General features: G+C 40.8%; 1 protein-coding gene across 6 annotated transcripts in view; it reads right to left on the bottom strand.

The window, feature by feature from the left end:
• RAPGEF5 (Rap guanine nucleotide exchange factor 5) overlaps positions 1 to 18,859 on the bottom strand; it is a 223,941-nt gene that overhangs the window by 142,349 nt on the left and 62,733 nt on the right. For all 6 annotated transcript variants that reach the window (XM_038390291.2, XM_038390290.2, XM_043509198.1 and 3 more), the window contains exon 7: positions 10,604 to 10,652. In XM_038390291.2, the coding sequence (XP_038246219.1) occupies positions 10,604 to 10,652 (49 nt within the window). The remainder of the gene's footprint in view (positions 1 to 10,603; positions 10,653 to 18,859) is intronic.

Here is an 18,859-nt window from a genome sequence, read left to right as displayed (position 1 = left end):
TGGATAGACACGAACAGAATAAAATATATACAGTTTCATTTTTAATATTCAGTTTTATTTAAACAATGGCAGCTCTTTACCGAGCATAATCATCTTTCCATGTACAGAGTGGAAAGAACTGTGGAAATCTGCAAGTGTGGAGTAATCCATGGAACCCATAGCATTCAGCTCTTCCCAGAGGTTTTGCTCTATTGTGCTGCAACCCAGCTTACTTTCTTTTTTAATAAAAGAAGTTTCTAACTGCAACCAGTTCCCTTCCGGATTGCAAAGATAACCTTCACAAGACAAACCAATGCAATATTGTCATACTAATTCAGTAGCCAGCCAGCCTGGAACAACAACACCAGGAGAGGTGTGAATTTCCTCCATTTGGCTCAGTAGGGTATTAAGTTTGATGGCTAATTATTTAAATGTTACACATAACTGCCATCACCATTACTATTCATCTCAGAATATTTGGCATTTTTCTTAAATCCTCAGTTCCCAGAGATAAGCAATGATGGGGATATCTCATCTTTCATTATAAAAAAGAAAAATTTCTAGCCTTCATGTTTGCAGAGAAAAGCTTGAAAATGTAACGCAAGTGCACTCTAGAGGCTCAAAAATCAAAACCCACATTTATTTTTAGAAATCTCATGATTTTTAAGATAATTTCATTATTTTGGGGGGCCTGACTCATGATTATGAAGTTTGGGATTGTGATATTGCTTGTTAATCTTTGGGGATGCTGCAAGGCCCATCTATTTACCCCAGGCATTTGTGGAGGGGACAACTGAGCTCTAGAGTGGCTTGGTTGCTATGGCAACTGTGAATGATCTGATTATATTGAATGGCTGTGGATGAATATTAATATTCCAGATGGGGATAATGAGCAGTCCATATTGACATTATTGTGGGAACTAACGGCCAGATCCTCCAGTCTAGGTGAGCCATGCTTGATGCCAGACTAGGGCTGAGGGAGAGAAAATGGGGGGAAGAGGAGGAGCAAAGGTGGATTTAATCTTTTTCAGCCCTCAGATCTTGGGACTGATCTTAGCTGTCCAAGCCCCCTCCTGCATGTATCTTCCCAGTTGTACATATAGATATGAAGGGGAAAAAAAATAATGGCTGAACACCATGAAAACCCAAGAAGCTGTAATACAAGACACTGTCATAATCCCAGAGGAAAAAAACCTCTTGAAAACAGAATTTGGCCACTTCTTCATTCACAGTAAATCTCTGATCTTTTCCCAGGAATTATTGTAAATATGCAGCTTGGAAAACTCATGGTTAACATGGTTCTTTTCAGAAGCAATATTGAAATTGCCTTTAAGCCTCTTCACTCTTCCCTGCTATTTATGCATGTACATATGCAAATTACTGTAGTCAATTTCCCTCCACCAAGAACCAGACATAGCTCTGAAACAGTTGGCAGGCCCTTGGGAAAGTGCTGCCCAAACAACTGTGCAATCAGCTGAGTAAATCAGCTAATTAAAAAAAACCCAAAGAGATACATAAAAATTATTAAAGAAAGAAAGAATCCTGCTTAGAACATCATTTGATAACTTTGTATCTAGGAATGCTCAGCAGGCACCAGATAGGATAGATGTGTTTGTAAACTGTGGATTGAACTGCTGCACTGATAACAATGATGTTAGTTCCTCCCAAACAGCATTCTAAGATGCTCTTAATATTTATGGTTTGTAATTTAAATCAATTTAACCATAAATTACTCCATCCTTTTGTTTGTTTTTAAATGACATGGCCATGAAATGTAATGTTGATTTCATACGCCTGATGTGCAAATGGTCATTAACTTTTGTTTGACCTTAGGTGTAGAACTAATATTAAATTTGCACAGAAGGTACTCATTATGGTAGTCTAGTTTCCACAAAGAAAATAGTTCCCAAGGGTCTTAATGCTAGAAACCATTTCTCAGATCTCAAATAGGAAACAGGACCTCTCCCCACAAAACGCAGTAATATTTCCTCTTATTCTTATTCTGCAGAGTTTTATCAAGGAGCAGCAGATAATAGCTATGGTAGGACTCTGAAATCTAAACAGACCAAAACCAGTGTCAGTAAAAGAGCATACTGACGCAATTCCTTTTCTTTTTGCGAATACAGACTAACACGGCTGCTACTCTGAAACCTGTAATTAAAAAAATGTAGACTTGATCTGTCTGACCCCACATTACAGACAGAAAGGTTCATTTGTGTTCAGTTCCTCTCCACTGTAACTGAATGACCTCAACAGGGACAATATCTCAGTTTTAATAACTGTCAAACACAAAAAGAAAAGGAGTACTTGTGGCACCTTAGAGACTAACAAATTTATTAGAGCATAAGCTTTCGTGAGCTACAGCTCACTTCATCGGATGCATGAAGTGAGCTGTAGCTCACGAAAGCTTATGCTCTTATAAATTTGTTAGTCTCTAAGGTGCCACAAGTACTCCTTTTCTTTTTGCGAATTCAGACTAACACAGCTGCTACTCTGAAACCTGTCAAACACAGGAATGCTAGTATCATAGGACCATTGTTATTTCAACAGTATAATAATACCAGTATACTAAATGATGTTCTGGAATTAATTCATATTCGAGAAATGTCTTCATTATGATTTTTACATGTATTGTATATCTAAGTTTTGTTTACATTGGCAATACTTTCTGACTGACCACTTTCAGCTGAATTCTGTGGTGAATTACTTACCATTTGCTCCACATCCGATTGCCCAAATTCCACACAATATGATTGCATTCTACAAGGACTTCATTTGAGAAACATATCTCTGACTAAACAAGCTTGGCATTTTATGTTTATTTTGTTATACAGACTCAGCTATTATTGATCCATTTGGAATTTGTAAGTCTGATTCTTCATTGCCTTGCACCTTGTGTAGTCATTTACTGCTCTGCAAAGTGAGTGTAAATTGCTTCCTATGCACAAGTGTAAGATTTGCACAAATATAAGATTCTACCTATTTCACTCAAGAAGCAAAAGCACTGGAGAATCAGATGCAATAACTTTAACTAATCCCACACTCTTACAACTAAATAATTTTTGCAGCAATGGGAGAGTCAGGGAAATTTCCTGTGTGTCCATATACTCTAAACATATGCATCTAGCCAGTATTATTAGCCTCTCATTCTCCTGAGCATTAAATTTAAACCCAGAGAACTCTGAACTGCACTGAATGCTACTGTATCTTAAAAAAATAGTGTCACCTGACAACTACTGGAGCAGAATGCATTTTAGCAAAACTGTGGAAAGGTGGGGGAGAGACCATTAACTGCTGGTCACAGACATGCCAAACCCACACACACAAAAAATGCAGAAATTGTGCTTGTTTTTGGCTTAATTGGATTGTGAGTCACTTGTTGGCTAGTTTGTGGCTTGTTGCTTCTTTTTTTTTAAAATCAGCTCCTGGCAAGCAGGAGCAAGGGGAGGCAAGCAGGGGCAAAGGGGTGGAGAGAGTCAGGGGTGCACAGCGGGCCCACCACAGTCCCAGATTGCACGGCGGGGGGAATCTAGTCAGTGTTGAGGTTCTTAGGGATTGGCTTGTTTTGGCCTTCCTTTGAAATGGATTAGCTTGATTTTTGGCTTATTGTGAAAATCGGGGTGCTTATCTACTTCGTGAAAGTTGGCAACTGTGGATGGACATATGATATCTACTAGCAAGCAGAGACAGAGAATGACACATGGAAATGTTAGAACAAGAGATTGAGCAGACTATAACACAGGGGTGGGCAAACTTTTTGGCCAAAGGGCCACATCTGGGTGGGGAAATTGCATGCAGGGCCATGAATATAGGGCTGGGGCAGGGGCTGGGGTGCAGGAGGAAGTGCAGGGTGTGGGAGGGGGTGCAGGAAGGAGCTCAGGGCAAGGGGTTGGGGTGCAGGAGGGATGCAGCGTGTGGGAAGGGGCTCAGGGCAGGGGTACAGGGAGGGGTGTGGAGTGTGAATGGGGGCTCAGGGTAGGGGTGCGGGGTGCAGACTCCGGCCTGGCACTGCTTACCTTGAGCAGCTCGGGGTGGCAGCAGTGTGCAGCGGGGCTAAGGCAGGCTCCCTTCCTGCCCTGGCCCCATGCTGCTCCTGGAAGCGGCCAGCACCACATCCCTGCAGCCCCTGGGGGAGGGAGGGCAGATGGCTCCACGCTCTTCCCTCACCTGCAGCTACCTCCCCTGAAGCTCCCATTGGCCGCGGTTCCCCATTCCCGGCCAATGGGAGCTGCGGGAGGAGGTGCCTGCAGGCGGGGGCAGCACACAGAGCCCTCTGCCCTTCCTCCCCCAGAGGCCACAGGGACATGATGCCGGCCACTTCCAGGAGCAGTGCGGGACCCGCAGCGACACGAGAGTGGCGATCCCACGGGCCGGATCCAAAGTCCTGACAGGCCAGATCCAGCCCACAGACCGTAGTTTGCCCACCCCTGCTGTAACAACTGGTGTGAGGTGAAATACTGCTTCTATTTCACATAAAGCATTCTACATGCACAGTCTGAAAACGAAACAAAAAGGATTCTGAGTGTTTGGAGAAGAGAGTCTGTGGGTTCCCCCACCCTTATATGATCATTTGAGCGAATGCAAACAAAACATCCACCCAATAACCTCTTTTTGGACCAAACACTGACTATATTTTAGTTCACAGTGAAAGAATTTAAGGCCAGAAGGAACCACACAAATCATACAGTCTGACCTCCTGAATATCACAGGCCACCAAGGGCAGCCAGCACCCGCATACTAAACCATATACCTGAAATTAGACAAAGGTACTACAACCCTCAGGAGACTAAATTATTATGTGCCATAGGAAAAGAATAAGAGGAACTGAGGTGCACCAGTGCCCAAAGACCCTGCAATGGCAAGAAATTGATCAAGATGAACCTGGCAAGCGAGCCATGCCTCACACTGCAGAGGAAGATTAAAACTCCCAAAGGTCATGGCCAATCTGACCTCGGGGGAAATTCCTTCCCAGCCCCACATATGGTGATCAGTTAGACTCTGAGCATGTGATCAAGAACATCCAGTTAAGCACCTGAGAGAGAGTGCTCAGTTCCATCTCAGAACAATGGCCTACTCCGTCCAATGCCCCATCTCCAGCTGTGGCCATCTCTGATGCTTCAGAGGAAGAAGACCAAAAAAACCCCATAAAACAAACACACTCCTAATACAAAATACTTCAGGGGGAAAAGATTTCTACAGGTGACTGTCTGAAGCCTTGAAACATGAGATACAGTTCACTTTTGCCCACTCTGTGATGCTATGTATGAAACATGTGTCATCCACATAATTTTGTTGCAATATTAATTTCTTACGCACAAGTTCCTTATAAAATATGCCAAAAGATTTATCCCAGGAGTTTCAAATTAACTGCAAAATCAAAAGAACAGGACCAAATTTTTCCTTGGTGTAACTCTGCAGATTTTACTGAACTTACCAGAGCTCTCCTATGACTTTTAATACCCAAAAATTGTGTGGTGTTTTACATATCATTAAATATACATAGGAGAAAAAAGGGTGCAGCTTTGTTGTTTCAGGGTATGATAAACCTATCACGTGTTACCCAGAGGAACTTTGAGCTCACAGCACAGCTAAGGGTTGGAGTAATGCAGATGCAGAGTATTAAGGCTATTAAGACACTGATAGGAAGGAACACTTCATGTAAGCTTAACTGGATGATGCAAAGAGCTGCATACTTTGGGACTAAAGGGAGCCATGTCCAAACTTTGTGAACCAAAGGCAGGTCTACTGCAGTGAATGACCTTTCCAGAATCATGCAGGAGCTTGGGTCAATCTAGTGCATGTTCCCTCAACTACACAAACAACTTTGGTGGTTTGAAAAGGCCATTTCAGACAAGCCAATGTGTCTGCCCTTTACTTCAGGACATGCAGTTGTTTCAAGTACAATATTGCTGACTGTGTTTTTAGCTGCACCTTTATTTAGAGCTACAATGCAGCGAAGCTTTTGAGAAAGACCTGCAGATTTTGCTATTTTTTCCAGTTATGATTCCATAACCATCAGAGTGGAACACCAGACGGGTGAAGGGGAGCTTAAGATAACACTAACAGTACCTACCTAAGGTGGGGCACTCCTAAGTCATTGTTTTGAAATGGTGCTGAATGTTACCTGAAGCGAACATTTTTATGAGAATCCTGTCTTATCCCACACACACTTCTAAATTTGACCCTTGCATTTAAGAACTGAACATCTGAAGGAATTGAAAGGTGGAGTGAAATAAGGTCCTGGCTAAAGAATATACAAGTCAGTCCACTGAAAAGACACCTTAAAAAAACCCACAAAAGGCAGTAAAGTTTTATAGATATCAAGGTCACAAGTTTAACCTTTTCTCATCTGTTCAAACTTTTCCAGTTTTCTCCACAGGGCAATATGTGCACCATACTTACCGTATGTCACTGCTATTTTGTTCCACAAAGTGGAATAAATTTTTTCAATCCTCACAGACTTTCAGCTACATAAAAAAGCCAAAATGAACCAGGTTAATTTTACATTGTAGGTTTTGCATCTGTCTTCAGCTTTTAATGTACCGTGGCTTGCAAGAGTATAAATTGAAAAGGAATTTAAAGTGTTTCAAGGCTAAGCACATACACTGAAGTTTTCCATATTCTATGCATTGATCTCTGGTCACCGATTTTGGCCAATATCCTGTACCTCATTTTGAAAATAGATAGGTGAAAATCTGCTTGAAATTGATGATTTTTGTGTCCTATACAATGCTGACCTTAATATCAGTATTTAACAAGTAAATTAACAAGCAGTGTTTAACAAGCAAAAATTACATATTACAGATTATTTACATAACACCATTATGTTCTTATGACAAATAAAAATTCTCTAAAAAACTCTTCAGCTAAGAGACTGTCTCCTTCAATTTTTGGAAAACAGCACATTATGGGAGCTACCAACAACAAACAATATTCTAAATAAATTAATAATTCAAAACACCAACGTTCCTGTAATTTAAGGCTGAGAAAGGTCCTGCTCTAATTACCTGATTCCCTAAGAAGACTCCAGTCTCTCCAAGGAAAACAAGACTTAATTCATCTAACTATTTCTAAGGTTAATAAACAGGAACAGCAGCAATTTTCATGCATGCTTTATATACCACAAAGAAGAGTACAAACCCATTTTTTTCCCTTGCAAGGCACCTTTACAATGAGTTTTAATCTAATCAACTAAAACTGTAACAATGGTGTCTGGGCACTGCAATGTTGCTGAGATATTCAGTTGCTTCGAGTGGTAAAATTTATTCTTCCTTTTTTGATTTCAAAGATACTGGCTTAAAACACTGTGTGCAGAATTCCAAAATATCTATCTTCTTGTACCATGTCAATCAGAAGGATATCTGAGCAACATACATATATTGAAATGAATGTCACAATAAATGTCTCTCATTTTCTTTCCCCTGCTTTGAAAGGAGTGATGTTTTTTTTTGTTTGGGTTTTCCATTTTTGTTTCTACCATTTGTGATTTGCCCCCTAGTTTTGTCCCTTTCCCCGAGTAATTTCTTGGAAGACCATAATGCTCTTCTCAACTCCCTAATAGATTTATTTATTTACTGGTAACACACATTCCCCATCAAGCATGGTCCGGTATTGACAAGAACATGATGCCTCTTTCCACCATGGGTATAAGCTACGAAATAGTCCTAATTACTATCTTATACTTTCTGGGTATAAGATACGAAATAGTCATAATTACTTCTTTTCATATGTTGATGAAACCTCTTCTACCATGAGCATGTACCACGGCCAAATCTTATTTAATTTTTAAAACAAAACAGAACCACCAGAAAAAAAAAAAAAAGAGTGGAGTTCTGATAAATACACACATTTCCTCTAGGTACCCAGAGTTAATATTCCCCCTGCCCAAGCACAGCAAATATTATTTACCTTTTTGTAAAGCAGACTACAATGTTTGCACGAAGAGTGCTGCATAAAAGCAGACAATGTGACCAAGTGATTATTACTATCAGTATCATAGAAAAACAACATCAGAGTACAAATCAGCCAGTATAATTAAACCATTGTGTGGGCACTTCCACAAATTAAAATCACTCAGGGCCAAATTCCACAGTCCTTTAATCAAGCAAAATACCCATTTTTTGCCCTAAACAGAAGTGCTAACCAAAGCTTGAGAGGAAATGTTTAGGAATACTGAAATAAAAAATATAACCAACACATGGGCTTCTGCAAAACATCCATTTCTTGAGGGGTTCAAATCCATAAGAATCTTTTAAAAAGATTTCTACAAAGAGAAGCGGATTCCTTCATGTGTTCAAGTTCGAGTCAGTACATAAGGAAGCCATACTGCACCAGCCCTGATTTGCAGTAGAGTAGCCATGGGGCTGCTCTCCCTTACACTAGTGGCACATGCTCCCCCTACGGATAAGCCCCGTCTCACATCACATGCCACCTACATCAGGATGAGAGTGAGGATAGTTAATGCAGGAGCCAACTCCACTGGTTTTATGCCAAAAGAAAATCTGCACACAAATCTTCTTTGTCTGACAGTTGGTGGTTTATTTCCTGTAAACATGGTATTTTGAAAACTGTATGATGGAAAGATGTGGGGCTTTCAGATCTTAACATACGGTAAGAAGCTCTCTCTCCAGAATACTCTGAGCTTTATCAGGCAAGATAACTGAGAAAGCAATAAAGCTTATCAATATGAACTAAGAGTCAAGACTAGAGCTAATGGCTGTGACCTTAACCATCAGCAATAAAGTAAATAAGAGTAAACAGCTGTCCTAATTCACTCTTCCCCTAAAACAATAAGAACGTTAACTTAATTTACACCTTACAATAATGCCTGACCCTGCAATACCTATACATGCACGATTCCAACATAAGGCATTAAGAAATGCAAATAGCAATGTTACTCTTTAAAAACAAAAACAAGCATGCACTAGTTAAACTGACCACTGGAGTAGCTTTTTGCAAATTTGAACTGCCATATCAAATTCTTAAAATAATGCATCAGAAAGGCCTCGCCTATCCTTGAAAGTTCTACCAGTATTACTATTTCATTTGGGGTAGGATTGCCAGACATCCGGTTTGAATGGAATGTCCAGTAGAAAAGGGACCCAGTCAAAAAGGCACAGCCAACCAGGCTGTTAAAAGTCCATTTGGCAGCGCAGCAGGGGCTAAGACAGGCTAAGACTGCCTGCCCTAGCTCCGAGCAACTCCCGGAAGCAGCCACCAGGACCTTGCAGCCCTAGGCACATGGGCAGTCAGGGAGGCTCCGCACACTGCCGTCGCCCCGAATGCCAGCTCCCATTGGTCGGGAACTGCAACCAATGGGAGCTGGGGGGTGGTGCCTGTGGGTGCGAGGGCAGCACACAGAGCCTCCCTGGCCACCCATGCGCCACGGGGCTGCAGAGACTTGGGGGCTGCTTCCCCACACCCCGAACCTCCTGCCCCAGCCCGGAGTCCCCTCCCACACCTAAACTCCCTCCAAGAACCTGCACACTCCCAACACCTTGCCCCATCCCTGAGCCCCCTTCTGCACCCCAACCCCACCCCAGAGCCCACCCCCCCACACACACCCAAACACCCTGCCCCAGACCGGAGCCCCCTCCTTTACCCCAACCCTTCATCCCCAGCCCTAACCCAGAGCCCACACCACCACCGAGAGTCGTCACCCCTACCCCAGCCTGGTGCCCTCTCCTGAGCCCCTCATTTCTGGCCCCACCCAGAGCCCTTGCCCCCGCCCCTCAACCCTCTGCCCCAGCCTGGAGCCCTCTCCTGCACCCCAAACCCGTGTCCCAGGCCAGTGAAAATGAGTGAGAGTGGGGGAGAGCGAGCAACAGAGGGAGGGGAAATGGAGTGAGTGGGAGTGGAGCCTCAGAAGGGGCAGGGGAATTCGGTTTTATGCCGTTAGAAAGTTGGCAACCCTATTTAGGGGTATGAATTTTTTTAAATGGTAAAATCCCTAGAGTGTGGGTTGCACTACATCAGTGTAGTGTAGACAAGTCATAAGGCAACATGCTCTTGATGGCACTTTTGCTGTCACTCTATATCACCTAAAAGGAGATGGATAGAAGCAGCAAAATATACCCCAGCAAACAAGGACATAGCAAATCATTAAAAAAAAAAGAAAAAAAAAGGCCAAAACAAAGTTGGCAGTAATAGGGAAAATACACAAAGAAATTTGTAATCCACGATCTTGTTAAGAGAAATATCACAAAATTCAAAATCAAGAACAAACAAACAAACAAACAAACAAACAAACATACATTATTACATATACAGACTAACACGGCTGCTACTCTGAAAGAAGACTTACACTGTGCTTAACTAAAGCAGCTCCAAACAGTTCACACTCTCAGCAATTATTCTGCCTTTACACATTATCAGGTGGGATACCAGATGGCGGGAACACCATGGTAATTATATAGTGTTGATACAAGAGACTCTTCCAACACACAGTCCTTTAATGGGGAATGAGATTTTGTATTTCTTGCTTTCTAATACAACCTACATTTTAATAAGTCAACAATGAGAAATCAAGTACTTTAATAAATGACAGAGGAGAACAATGGGTTTCAGAGTAGCAGCCGTGTTAGTCTGTATAAAGCCCCACTAAGGACCAATTGTCTGTACTCACCTGACTTTCTTGCTTTCAAAGCAATGACAGCAACTAGTTCTTTCTGTACCTAACACATGAGAAAAAAAAGAGATGGTTCGAAATATATAGTTAAACAGAAAAATGTGGTATCGGCAAGATACAGCAAATTAATAATCTTCAGATATTCATTGCATACAGAATAATACAGATGTTTCACTAATTTGTTTCTTCCGTTTGGTTTTAAAACTTGACCCATGTTTTCCAGCAATCCTATTTTTCTTTCAACTGGGAATGCTGTGACTTTTTGTGACTTTAGTTTCATGTAAAGTTTGCATATTCCATTGAGATTAAGCCATTCTGTTGACTGTGGCATATGATTTATTTTCTCTGCAAACTTCTTCTCACGCATGTACCTAAAGCTTCCTTCACCTCTCAGTCAAATGTTTGTTTTTCCCTCTGTGATTGCACTGCAACTCTATGTTTGCTTTGTTACTCCAGGGGCTAAGGTGAGTTCTCTGTGCTGGAGTTGGGCTGAGGTTTTGCAAGCATATGCTATGTATTTATTTACTCAGTAACATCTCTTCATATCACCAACACAATCAGCTCTTCACCTCAAAAAGATTGTTTTAAGACCAAAGCTCTAATGGTAATTAATATTACAGGGTGGTATTTTCTCTCTTTCTACCCTCATACAGGTGAAATACACCAGTGCAAAGCACACCACAACATCTAAATCATGATCATCCCCTCCAGTATTTACACATTTTTACCTCATTCCATTTAGTCTGTCAGCTCTTATTTCTTACTGAAGAACAGAGATGGTCCTGTAGTGAAGACACTGGTCTACAAATCAGGAGATCAGAGTTCCATTCCTGACTCCATCACACCCTTTCTGGATAACCCAGGGCAAATCTGAATTTATCTTTGCCTCAGTTTCCCCATCTATAAAATGAGGCCAGAAACATTGATCTACTTCACAGGATGTTGTGAGGCCTAAGTTAATTAATTGGCAATGTTTGTAAAGCTAATATGCTTTGAAATCCACTGATGGAAGGCACTAGCAAAGTTTAATTCATTATTGAGTTAATTATTTTACAGCTTCCTGCAGGAAATTATTTCTGGAGGAAGAAAAATCTGCAATATTTCCCACTCCATCTACAAACCCACCAGTTTTTCCTCATCCTCCCAAATGAAACACAGCAGAGGAAAATCTACCTATATCCTTTTTTACTGGTCCCCAGAACACAGATTTACTACCTCTAAGATGAGTCTCTTTTAGAAAGCATTGAAGATATTAGGTTAATTCAAAAGCATATATAACAATCCAATATAAACATAATAGTGCTCTTGTAACCTGCACAGTTTGTCAACTCTGAATGTTCTACGTCCTCCTCCTTTTTTAAACTCTTCCCTACAGAGAAGGGGGGGAAGGAAAGCCCAAAAGCCAAAACACCAACTAAATTTTCCGTTGTCCGGTTTTGTTGGGGGGAAACATTATTTCATAAATGAAATGAATGATTATTTCATAAATAACAAAAAGCACAAGTTTGAGCATGCCCACTCAGTGAATCAGAAATTAATATTGAGCTTAAGAACTTGATCCTAAAGGTGCTGAGCAATCTGACTCATGTTCCATCAAAATATTTAAACTATGTGTGTAACTATAAGTATGTGAGTAATCCCATTGACTCTTTATTGCTCCACAGCTTGGAGCAGTGATTGTCACAGTCAGGGGAAAGAATAAACAAAGACCTTTTATAACTGTAGACAAATGAAGAATACTCAATTGCATCTCCAGAGATTCTGAAAATTATCCCTTCTTCTCATTCTGTTCATCCACAAAATAATAACTTGCCCCCTACTGCCATAGAGAAATACATGTCTTGCATAAGATATTCTTGGCCTAATAGGGAAAAGCCAAGCCAAATTCCAACCAGAATTTTTCACTCGTTAGGTTAATGTCTACAGATGAATTCCTCTACTCAAAAAAGAGCTGGAACAGAATCAGGAAACACTCTGGCCTGTTCTCCAGCACACACGGTTTCAGTTACTTCGCTAGCAGCCTCTGCCTCCACCCTATAGAGAACTTTACATGCGTTATACCTTACATTTATTACATAATTAGCACCATGCAGCTCATGAATCTCTTTTAATGGTCCTTTCTTGATCAGTATGTCCAATGGTTTCTGTGAATGTTACCTATTGGACTTTAGTCAGTTTATAAGTACAGGAAGGTCTTCTGCACTTTGTGTGTGTCTACGCGGCAACTGGGAGTGAGCTTCCCAGGCAGATAGACAGACTCATGCTAGTGGAGCTTAAGCTAGTGCATTAAAAATAGCAGCTTTGACATTGTGGCTTGGGCAGCGCCTTTACAACTGAACACATCTCGTTGGCCTTCTTCTAACCAAAAGCTCACAAAGGATTCAAGCTAAACAAGAAATACATGAATATTCTCTACAATGTACAGAGCACAACACTGGGAACAAAACTGTGAATATACAATTCTCTTGAGCAGCAACAGGACAGAAGAGTAATATTTTGTATGAGTTAATACTCGTAGCTGGGTCTAAGTCATTAAAACTGTTTCTAGGCCAGAAAATGCTTCTGGGCAATCAGAGAGGTAATTTTGTTAGTCATAGATTAATAGGGTACAAGCTGCCTTGCCATGCATAGAACAGCACCTGTTTCTAGTCAAAAACAGAACTGAATGATGAGTGACTGATGGAATCTGTACACTCAAAAGACAGAAAATGGTGTTGCAGTGTCAGTCATTTACAGGGTAAAAATTATAGAGTTGGGGGCCATTGAAAGATACAATTTCTTCACCTGTCTAGCAGCTACCTGATGTCTTGCATATCTTAGAGAATTAAAGATGCAAGAAATATCCTTAATGCTATTGGAAATGCAAATAAAAACTCTCAGCTATGCCACAGACTGAATAAAACACAATAATTACCAGCAGGTAAATAGTTCAGACACAGCATGGGCCTACAAACTAAAGCTCACTAACGGCAAAATATATAAATTTTTATAAAATCTTCGCTAGCCTAGAAAGTTTTTCTTAACTGCAATTTAGCTTCCTTTCTTGGCTTGTTCCCTCCTTGCTCCCTATTGGCTTTCATTACCAGGTATTGTTTCTTTTGGAAGTTTTTGCTTTCTCAGAATTACAGTACAATTTGCCTTCTCTTGATGACTCAGCCACTCTGGAACTGATTAGTTAGGGAAATGCACATTTATTTTAAACAATGGTTAAGGGGACTGTAGGAGATAATAGAGATAGCTATGGTTAAGAATGCCAAGTTTACTGGAACTGCAGGAAACAACTGCAAATGATTTTATTTCCAGCAGAATGGTTACTTTAAAAACAAACAAAAAAACCCCACTCTAAGAGCAGAGACCTTTGAAAAAGACATGAAACTAACTCTTAAGGCCTGTCTACACTACAGTGGCACATCTGTGCTTCAGTGTAGACATTAACTGCATAATCCTAGGTAGATAATCCACCCCCCAGAAAAGCGGTAGCTAGGCCACTAGAAGAATTTGTCTGTTGACCTAGTGCTGCCTACACAGGGATACAAGTTTGCTTAACTACACCACTTAGTGGTGTGGCTTTTTAACACCCCTGATGGACCTGGTTAAACTGACCTAGTTTTCTAGTGTAGACCTGGCATCAGAGTGCTAATCTCACTCTTCCCCACTCCCAACACATGGTATTGCTCTGTTCTGTGATGGATGAAGCAGAGTCTGTCGAAACAAATGAATCTAGCCTATCAAATCAGTTGCTCGTATTATCAGTTAAAATGAGCTACTACCAATGTTGCCAAGCCGAAGCCAATATAAACCTACTGACATGCAGGCAGTTAAAGTGCCTGAATGGATACATTTACACTGTGTAACCTATTTAATCATAGGTTTCAGAGTAGCAGCCGTGTTAGTCTGTATTCGCAAAAAGAAAAGGAGTACTTGTGGCACCTTAGAGACTAACAAATTTATTAGAGCATAAGCTTTCGTGAGCTACAGCTCACTTCATTGGATGCATCCGATGAAGTGAGCTGTAGCTCATGAAAGCTTATGCTCTAATAAATTTGTTAGTCTCTAAGGTGCCACAAGTCCTCCTTTTTTATTTAATCATGAATTTAAGCATAATATGCTAATTATCTTTGAGTTTTGAGAAACATTCCAAGGCATCTAACACTGTTTACACGTCCCATGCTGCTCCCAAAAAGAAGCTTCTTTACTGTGTTCTTTCACTGACTGTTCAAACCAGAGCACTATGGGAAGCCTGTGTGTTTACATTGCAAAGATATTACCCCACCTGCTCTGAGAGGTTTTGTGATGAAGCAGAGCATTAGGATGTTTATATAGTATATCTGTGAAGCACAGTTTCCTCATCCTTTGAGAAGTCACCAAACAACACAGTCAGAGAGCACACATTGGATTTACTTTGGATTTTTAAAGTACAAATTAAACTTTTGAGTTTTTGTGCCTTGTTGTCTAGGATAACCTGAGAGAAAATATTTCATGCAAATTCTCATTTTCAGATTCTGAGAGAATAGTCAGCCTTTCTTACAGTTTAAACTCACATTCAAAACATTAACACAGAGATGACTATTTCAAACTTTTGAAAAAGATGTAGAGGTGGTAGTGTTAGTCCAATAGATAAATAATTTTTAAAAATGCTCATAGTTCTGACTGTTTAAGTGCACTGTCTCTTTTTGTTTGAGATTCCCCAAGTCTGTCCTTCACTAAATCTAGAAGATCCCACATATATACTTGATATTTATTTTTAGTTCAATAGAAATTTATGTAGGCAATACCTTCTTAACTATGGCCACTTAAGCTCCTGCTCTTCCATGTAGCACCAAAAACCGCAGTGGGTACAATAACATAGTAACATGTTCAAAAGAATGGTCTTTTTAAACTCTTTAAACATACAAGAGGATAAGTGAGCCTCTAATCTACATATTTTTTTTTTACATCCGCATTGTTTTCCAACAGAGGATACCATTTAGATAGTATGTTTGTTTTGTGGTGGCAAACTTGACACAAATTATATATTCAGTAGCTCAATTTCTTATGGTAATTTATAGGCACAGCTACTGCTTGAAACATGCATTTTATATTAAACCCAGATTAGTCCCCCCCCAACAAGACATGCAAATACCAATTTTGCCGAAGCTGTTTATGCAGAAGTAAGATAATAGCTTGCCCATGTGTATTGGGTGAATGAATGTTATCCAGAGATTTCATTCAGTGAAATGGAGCATGGGAATTGGGTACCCATCAGAAATGTCAAACGCGTTTAAATTGAAATAGCATGTATAATATGCCCAATGAACATATAAAGTCTAGGGACTATGGGCCAAGTCCAGAGAGGTGCTCAGCACTCTCAAGTCCACTTGGCTTCCGTGGAAACTGAGGAGCCTCAGCACCTGGTAGGATCAGGCCATTTAGAAGACATAAAAGGCTCAGTTGAGATTAGAGAATTATTATTTTTTAAATCTAGATATGTACATTTTTTTCATGCAGCACTTCCAGGGGGAGTTGCTGGCTTGCTTCTGGTCTTAATCCAGTAGAGAAAAGCAAGTTTTTGGCAATACTTTGTTTAGTGTCCACACAGCTAGTGGTGTGCATGTGCATGCATGTGGTTTTGGTTTTTTTTGTTTTTTTTTTTCAGATTCTGAATTTCCAGACCTAAATTCAAAGAAACTGCTTTGATGACACCTTGTCACCATTGAGCATTTTGAAACCTGGGCACTTATTACCCTTTCTCCTGAATCACAAACCAGGTAACAGTGAATCCATTTTTACTGAATTTTAACTATTTTTAATGAAAACGTCACACTAATATTTTTATGGAACATAAGTGATTCATGAAGGATGAGTATGTCATACACCATGTTCCCGGAATATGGAATGGTACATAGGGTCACATGTACATTGAAACCACTGTCACATGAAGTATGGCCATAGTCATAGTGGCATCAAATACAAGAGAACCACAAAGAAGATATTAAGTTGAAGATTGCTGCATCTTCTCACCTTAAGGATCTGCTCAGCTGTACGCCTGCCTACATCTCCCCTATCTTTCTCACTTTAACTCCTACTCCTGTGGCCACCCACTTTTAAGTCGCTTCCACCACTCCTGGTTCTGGCCACGCCCCCTCTCTGGCCCCATCCTCACCCTGTTCTGGGGATATTCCTTGGAAGGGGGAGAAATGTCTCCCACGAAAGCTTATGCTCCAATAAATTTGTTAGTCTCTAAGGTGCCACAAGTACTCATGTTCTTTTTGCGGATACAGACTAACACGGCTGCTACACTGAAACCTCTCATTCTCTGAATACACCAATGAGTGGAATAGAAGGATGAGGAAGGTATTCTGTTGGATATTTTAAAAATGAAATCTTACTGAAACACTAAACCTGATGAGCAAGGTTCATTAAGCTCTAGTTGGGGGAAAAACCTGTAGCAATAATAGCCTTAGTAATAGATCATAATATAAGCAGAGATCCAGTAAAACCAACTGCCAGAAGATACAGTTGGAATGCGAGTCAGAAACTGTTTTGCATAGACTCTTTCTACATGAAAAAAATACCGAATACCACAGAGAAGGGGGAAAAAAAAAAATCACAGAAGAGTGCATTCAGCAGTGCAACCCAAACATATGGAAAAGTTCCATGGCAGGTTCAAACCAACCAAGTGCACTAGCAGGCAAGGAATTTGGGTGTTGGACCAGGGAGGGGAAGAGGCAAGAGGCAATAACACCAATAAAACAGACCAGGGACCCAAAATGTAAACAGCACACAAACCACCATGTTCTAGGCAAGACACAAGAAATAAAAGCCATCAGCCGTAGCAGAAACAAAACTTCGCTTAGACCAAATAAACCTCCAGAACAGACACCTCATTACTGTCAGTGACATTAACAGACATCCAAGCTCAAAACAACCTGTAAGATACCACCGAAGAAACAAAAAAATAATTTGTATGTAATCTCAGCATGACATGAAATAATGATCTGTCACTCATTCCTAATAAAAATGTGGACCCAGACAAATCCTTATCCCCACTTTGATCTTCTCAGTAACATACCTGTTGGGGGAGTTTGCCTTTCCTTTGTCTGTATTGGATCAGTCTGCGTGTGCTTGTGCCTTTTTTTTTTTTTAAATGCACTGTGAGGGCCGAGGCTGATTTTGGGTAACTAAAAACTGACTTTTCTTAACTAAAAGTTAAAATAAAGAGCTTGTGAGAGTCAGCAGGAATGGTAGTATTGCAATGTCCTACAGTTCTGTGGCAACTTGAGCGTTCTGCTGACTTTAAGGGTAGGCTTTCCAAAAGCTACTGAATTGTTTAGGAGCACAAATCCAAATGAAAATCAGTGCTACCTTTATTCCAAAAATCACATAGGTACTTTTGAAAATTTCATCTCTGTAGCACATATAGATTATTATTACTGGTTTATTCCTCCCCGTAAATGTTAAGGTGCTCTATGGGCAAACAGATTTGCCCCGTAGTATTTGCAGTCTGTTTAGGTAAAACATGATGAATTATACTAGCAAACACTAGGGGGTAAGGGTAAGGGAAAGAAGGATGTGAATGTGATGTTACCAACTTGTGCAATTGTATTGCAAAGTAGGGCCGGATTCAGGCAATCTGAGGCCATGAGCCCCATCTCATAGTGTGTCTTCTGTAGCCCACCCCTGTACTTCCCCACTTGGTGTAGCATAGCCATAGAAATCCCCGCTTCCCAAAGCAGCAACATCCAGGAGTGGCAGTAGAGGTCCATACCCTTGGAAGCAGCAGGGTCAGTAAAAAGGGTCAGCTATCCCCTTCCTAGAGTGCAGGGGTGCTAGTAGGAGGGGTCCTCAATCCTTATCAGCTGTTGGAATGGATCTGCATGGCTGAATCAGTTCTGTTGCATCTTCTCCTCCTGCCACATACACAGTCTTCTGCTGGGGTGGTATTGGTGGGACCCCACAGAGGGTCTTTCAGTTAACACCCTGTTGAAATGTGAGGGGCAGTTCTTTCCCAGCTGTCATTTCCGACTCTCCACATACTGAGACTGATGTCACTGAATGGCCTATATTTGGTTCACTTTTTCAAGTTTTTCTTCACAGCCATAAGGGCTATAAACCTTTTCTCTTTTCACTGAAGACTGAGAGTCTGCTGTAATTACATGGCTCCAGGACCTAGGAGCCTAGGCATGAGCCTAGGATGCCTTATTCTGACTCTAATCATGAACCTTCAGAGAGTTACGTGAGTTTTTTGTTGTTGCTTTTTCTAAAGTCTCACAC

This window comes from Dermochelys coriacea, chromosome 2 (assembly GCF_009764565.3).
Source record: "Dermochelys coriacea isolate rDerCor1 chromosome 2, rDerCor1.pri.v4, whole genome shotgun sequence".
In the NCBI taxonomy this organism is placed as follows: Eukaryota; Metazoa; Chordata; order Testudines; family Dermochelyidae; genus Dermochelys; species Dermochelys coriacea.
Note: the sequence above shows the minus strand (reverse complement) of the source record. Positions and strands in the feature narration are given on the sequence as shown.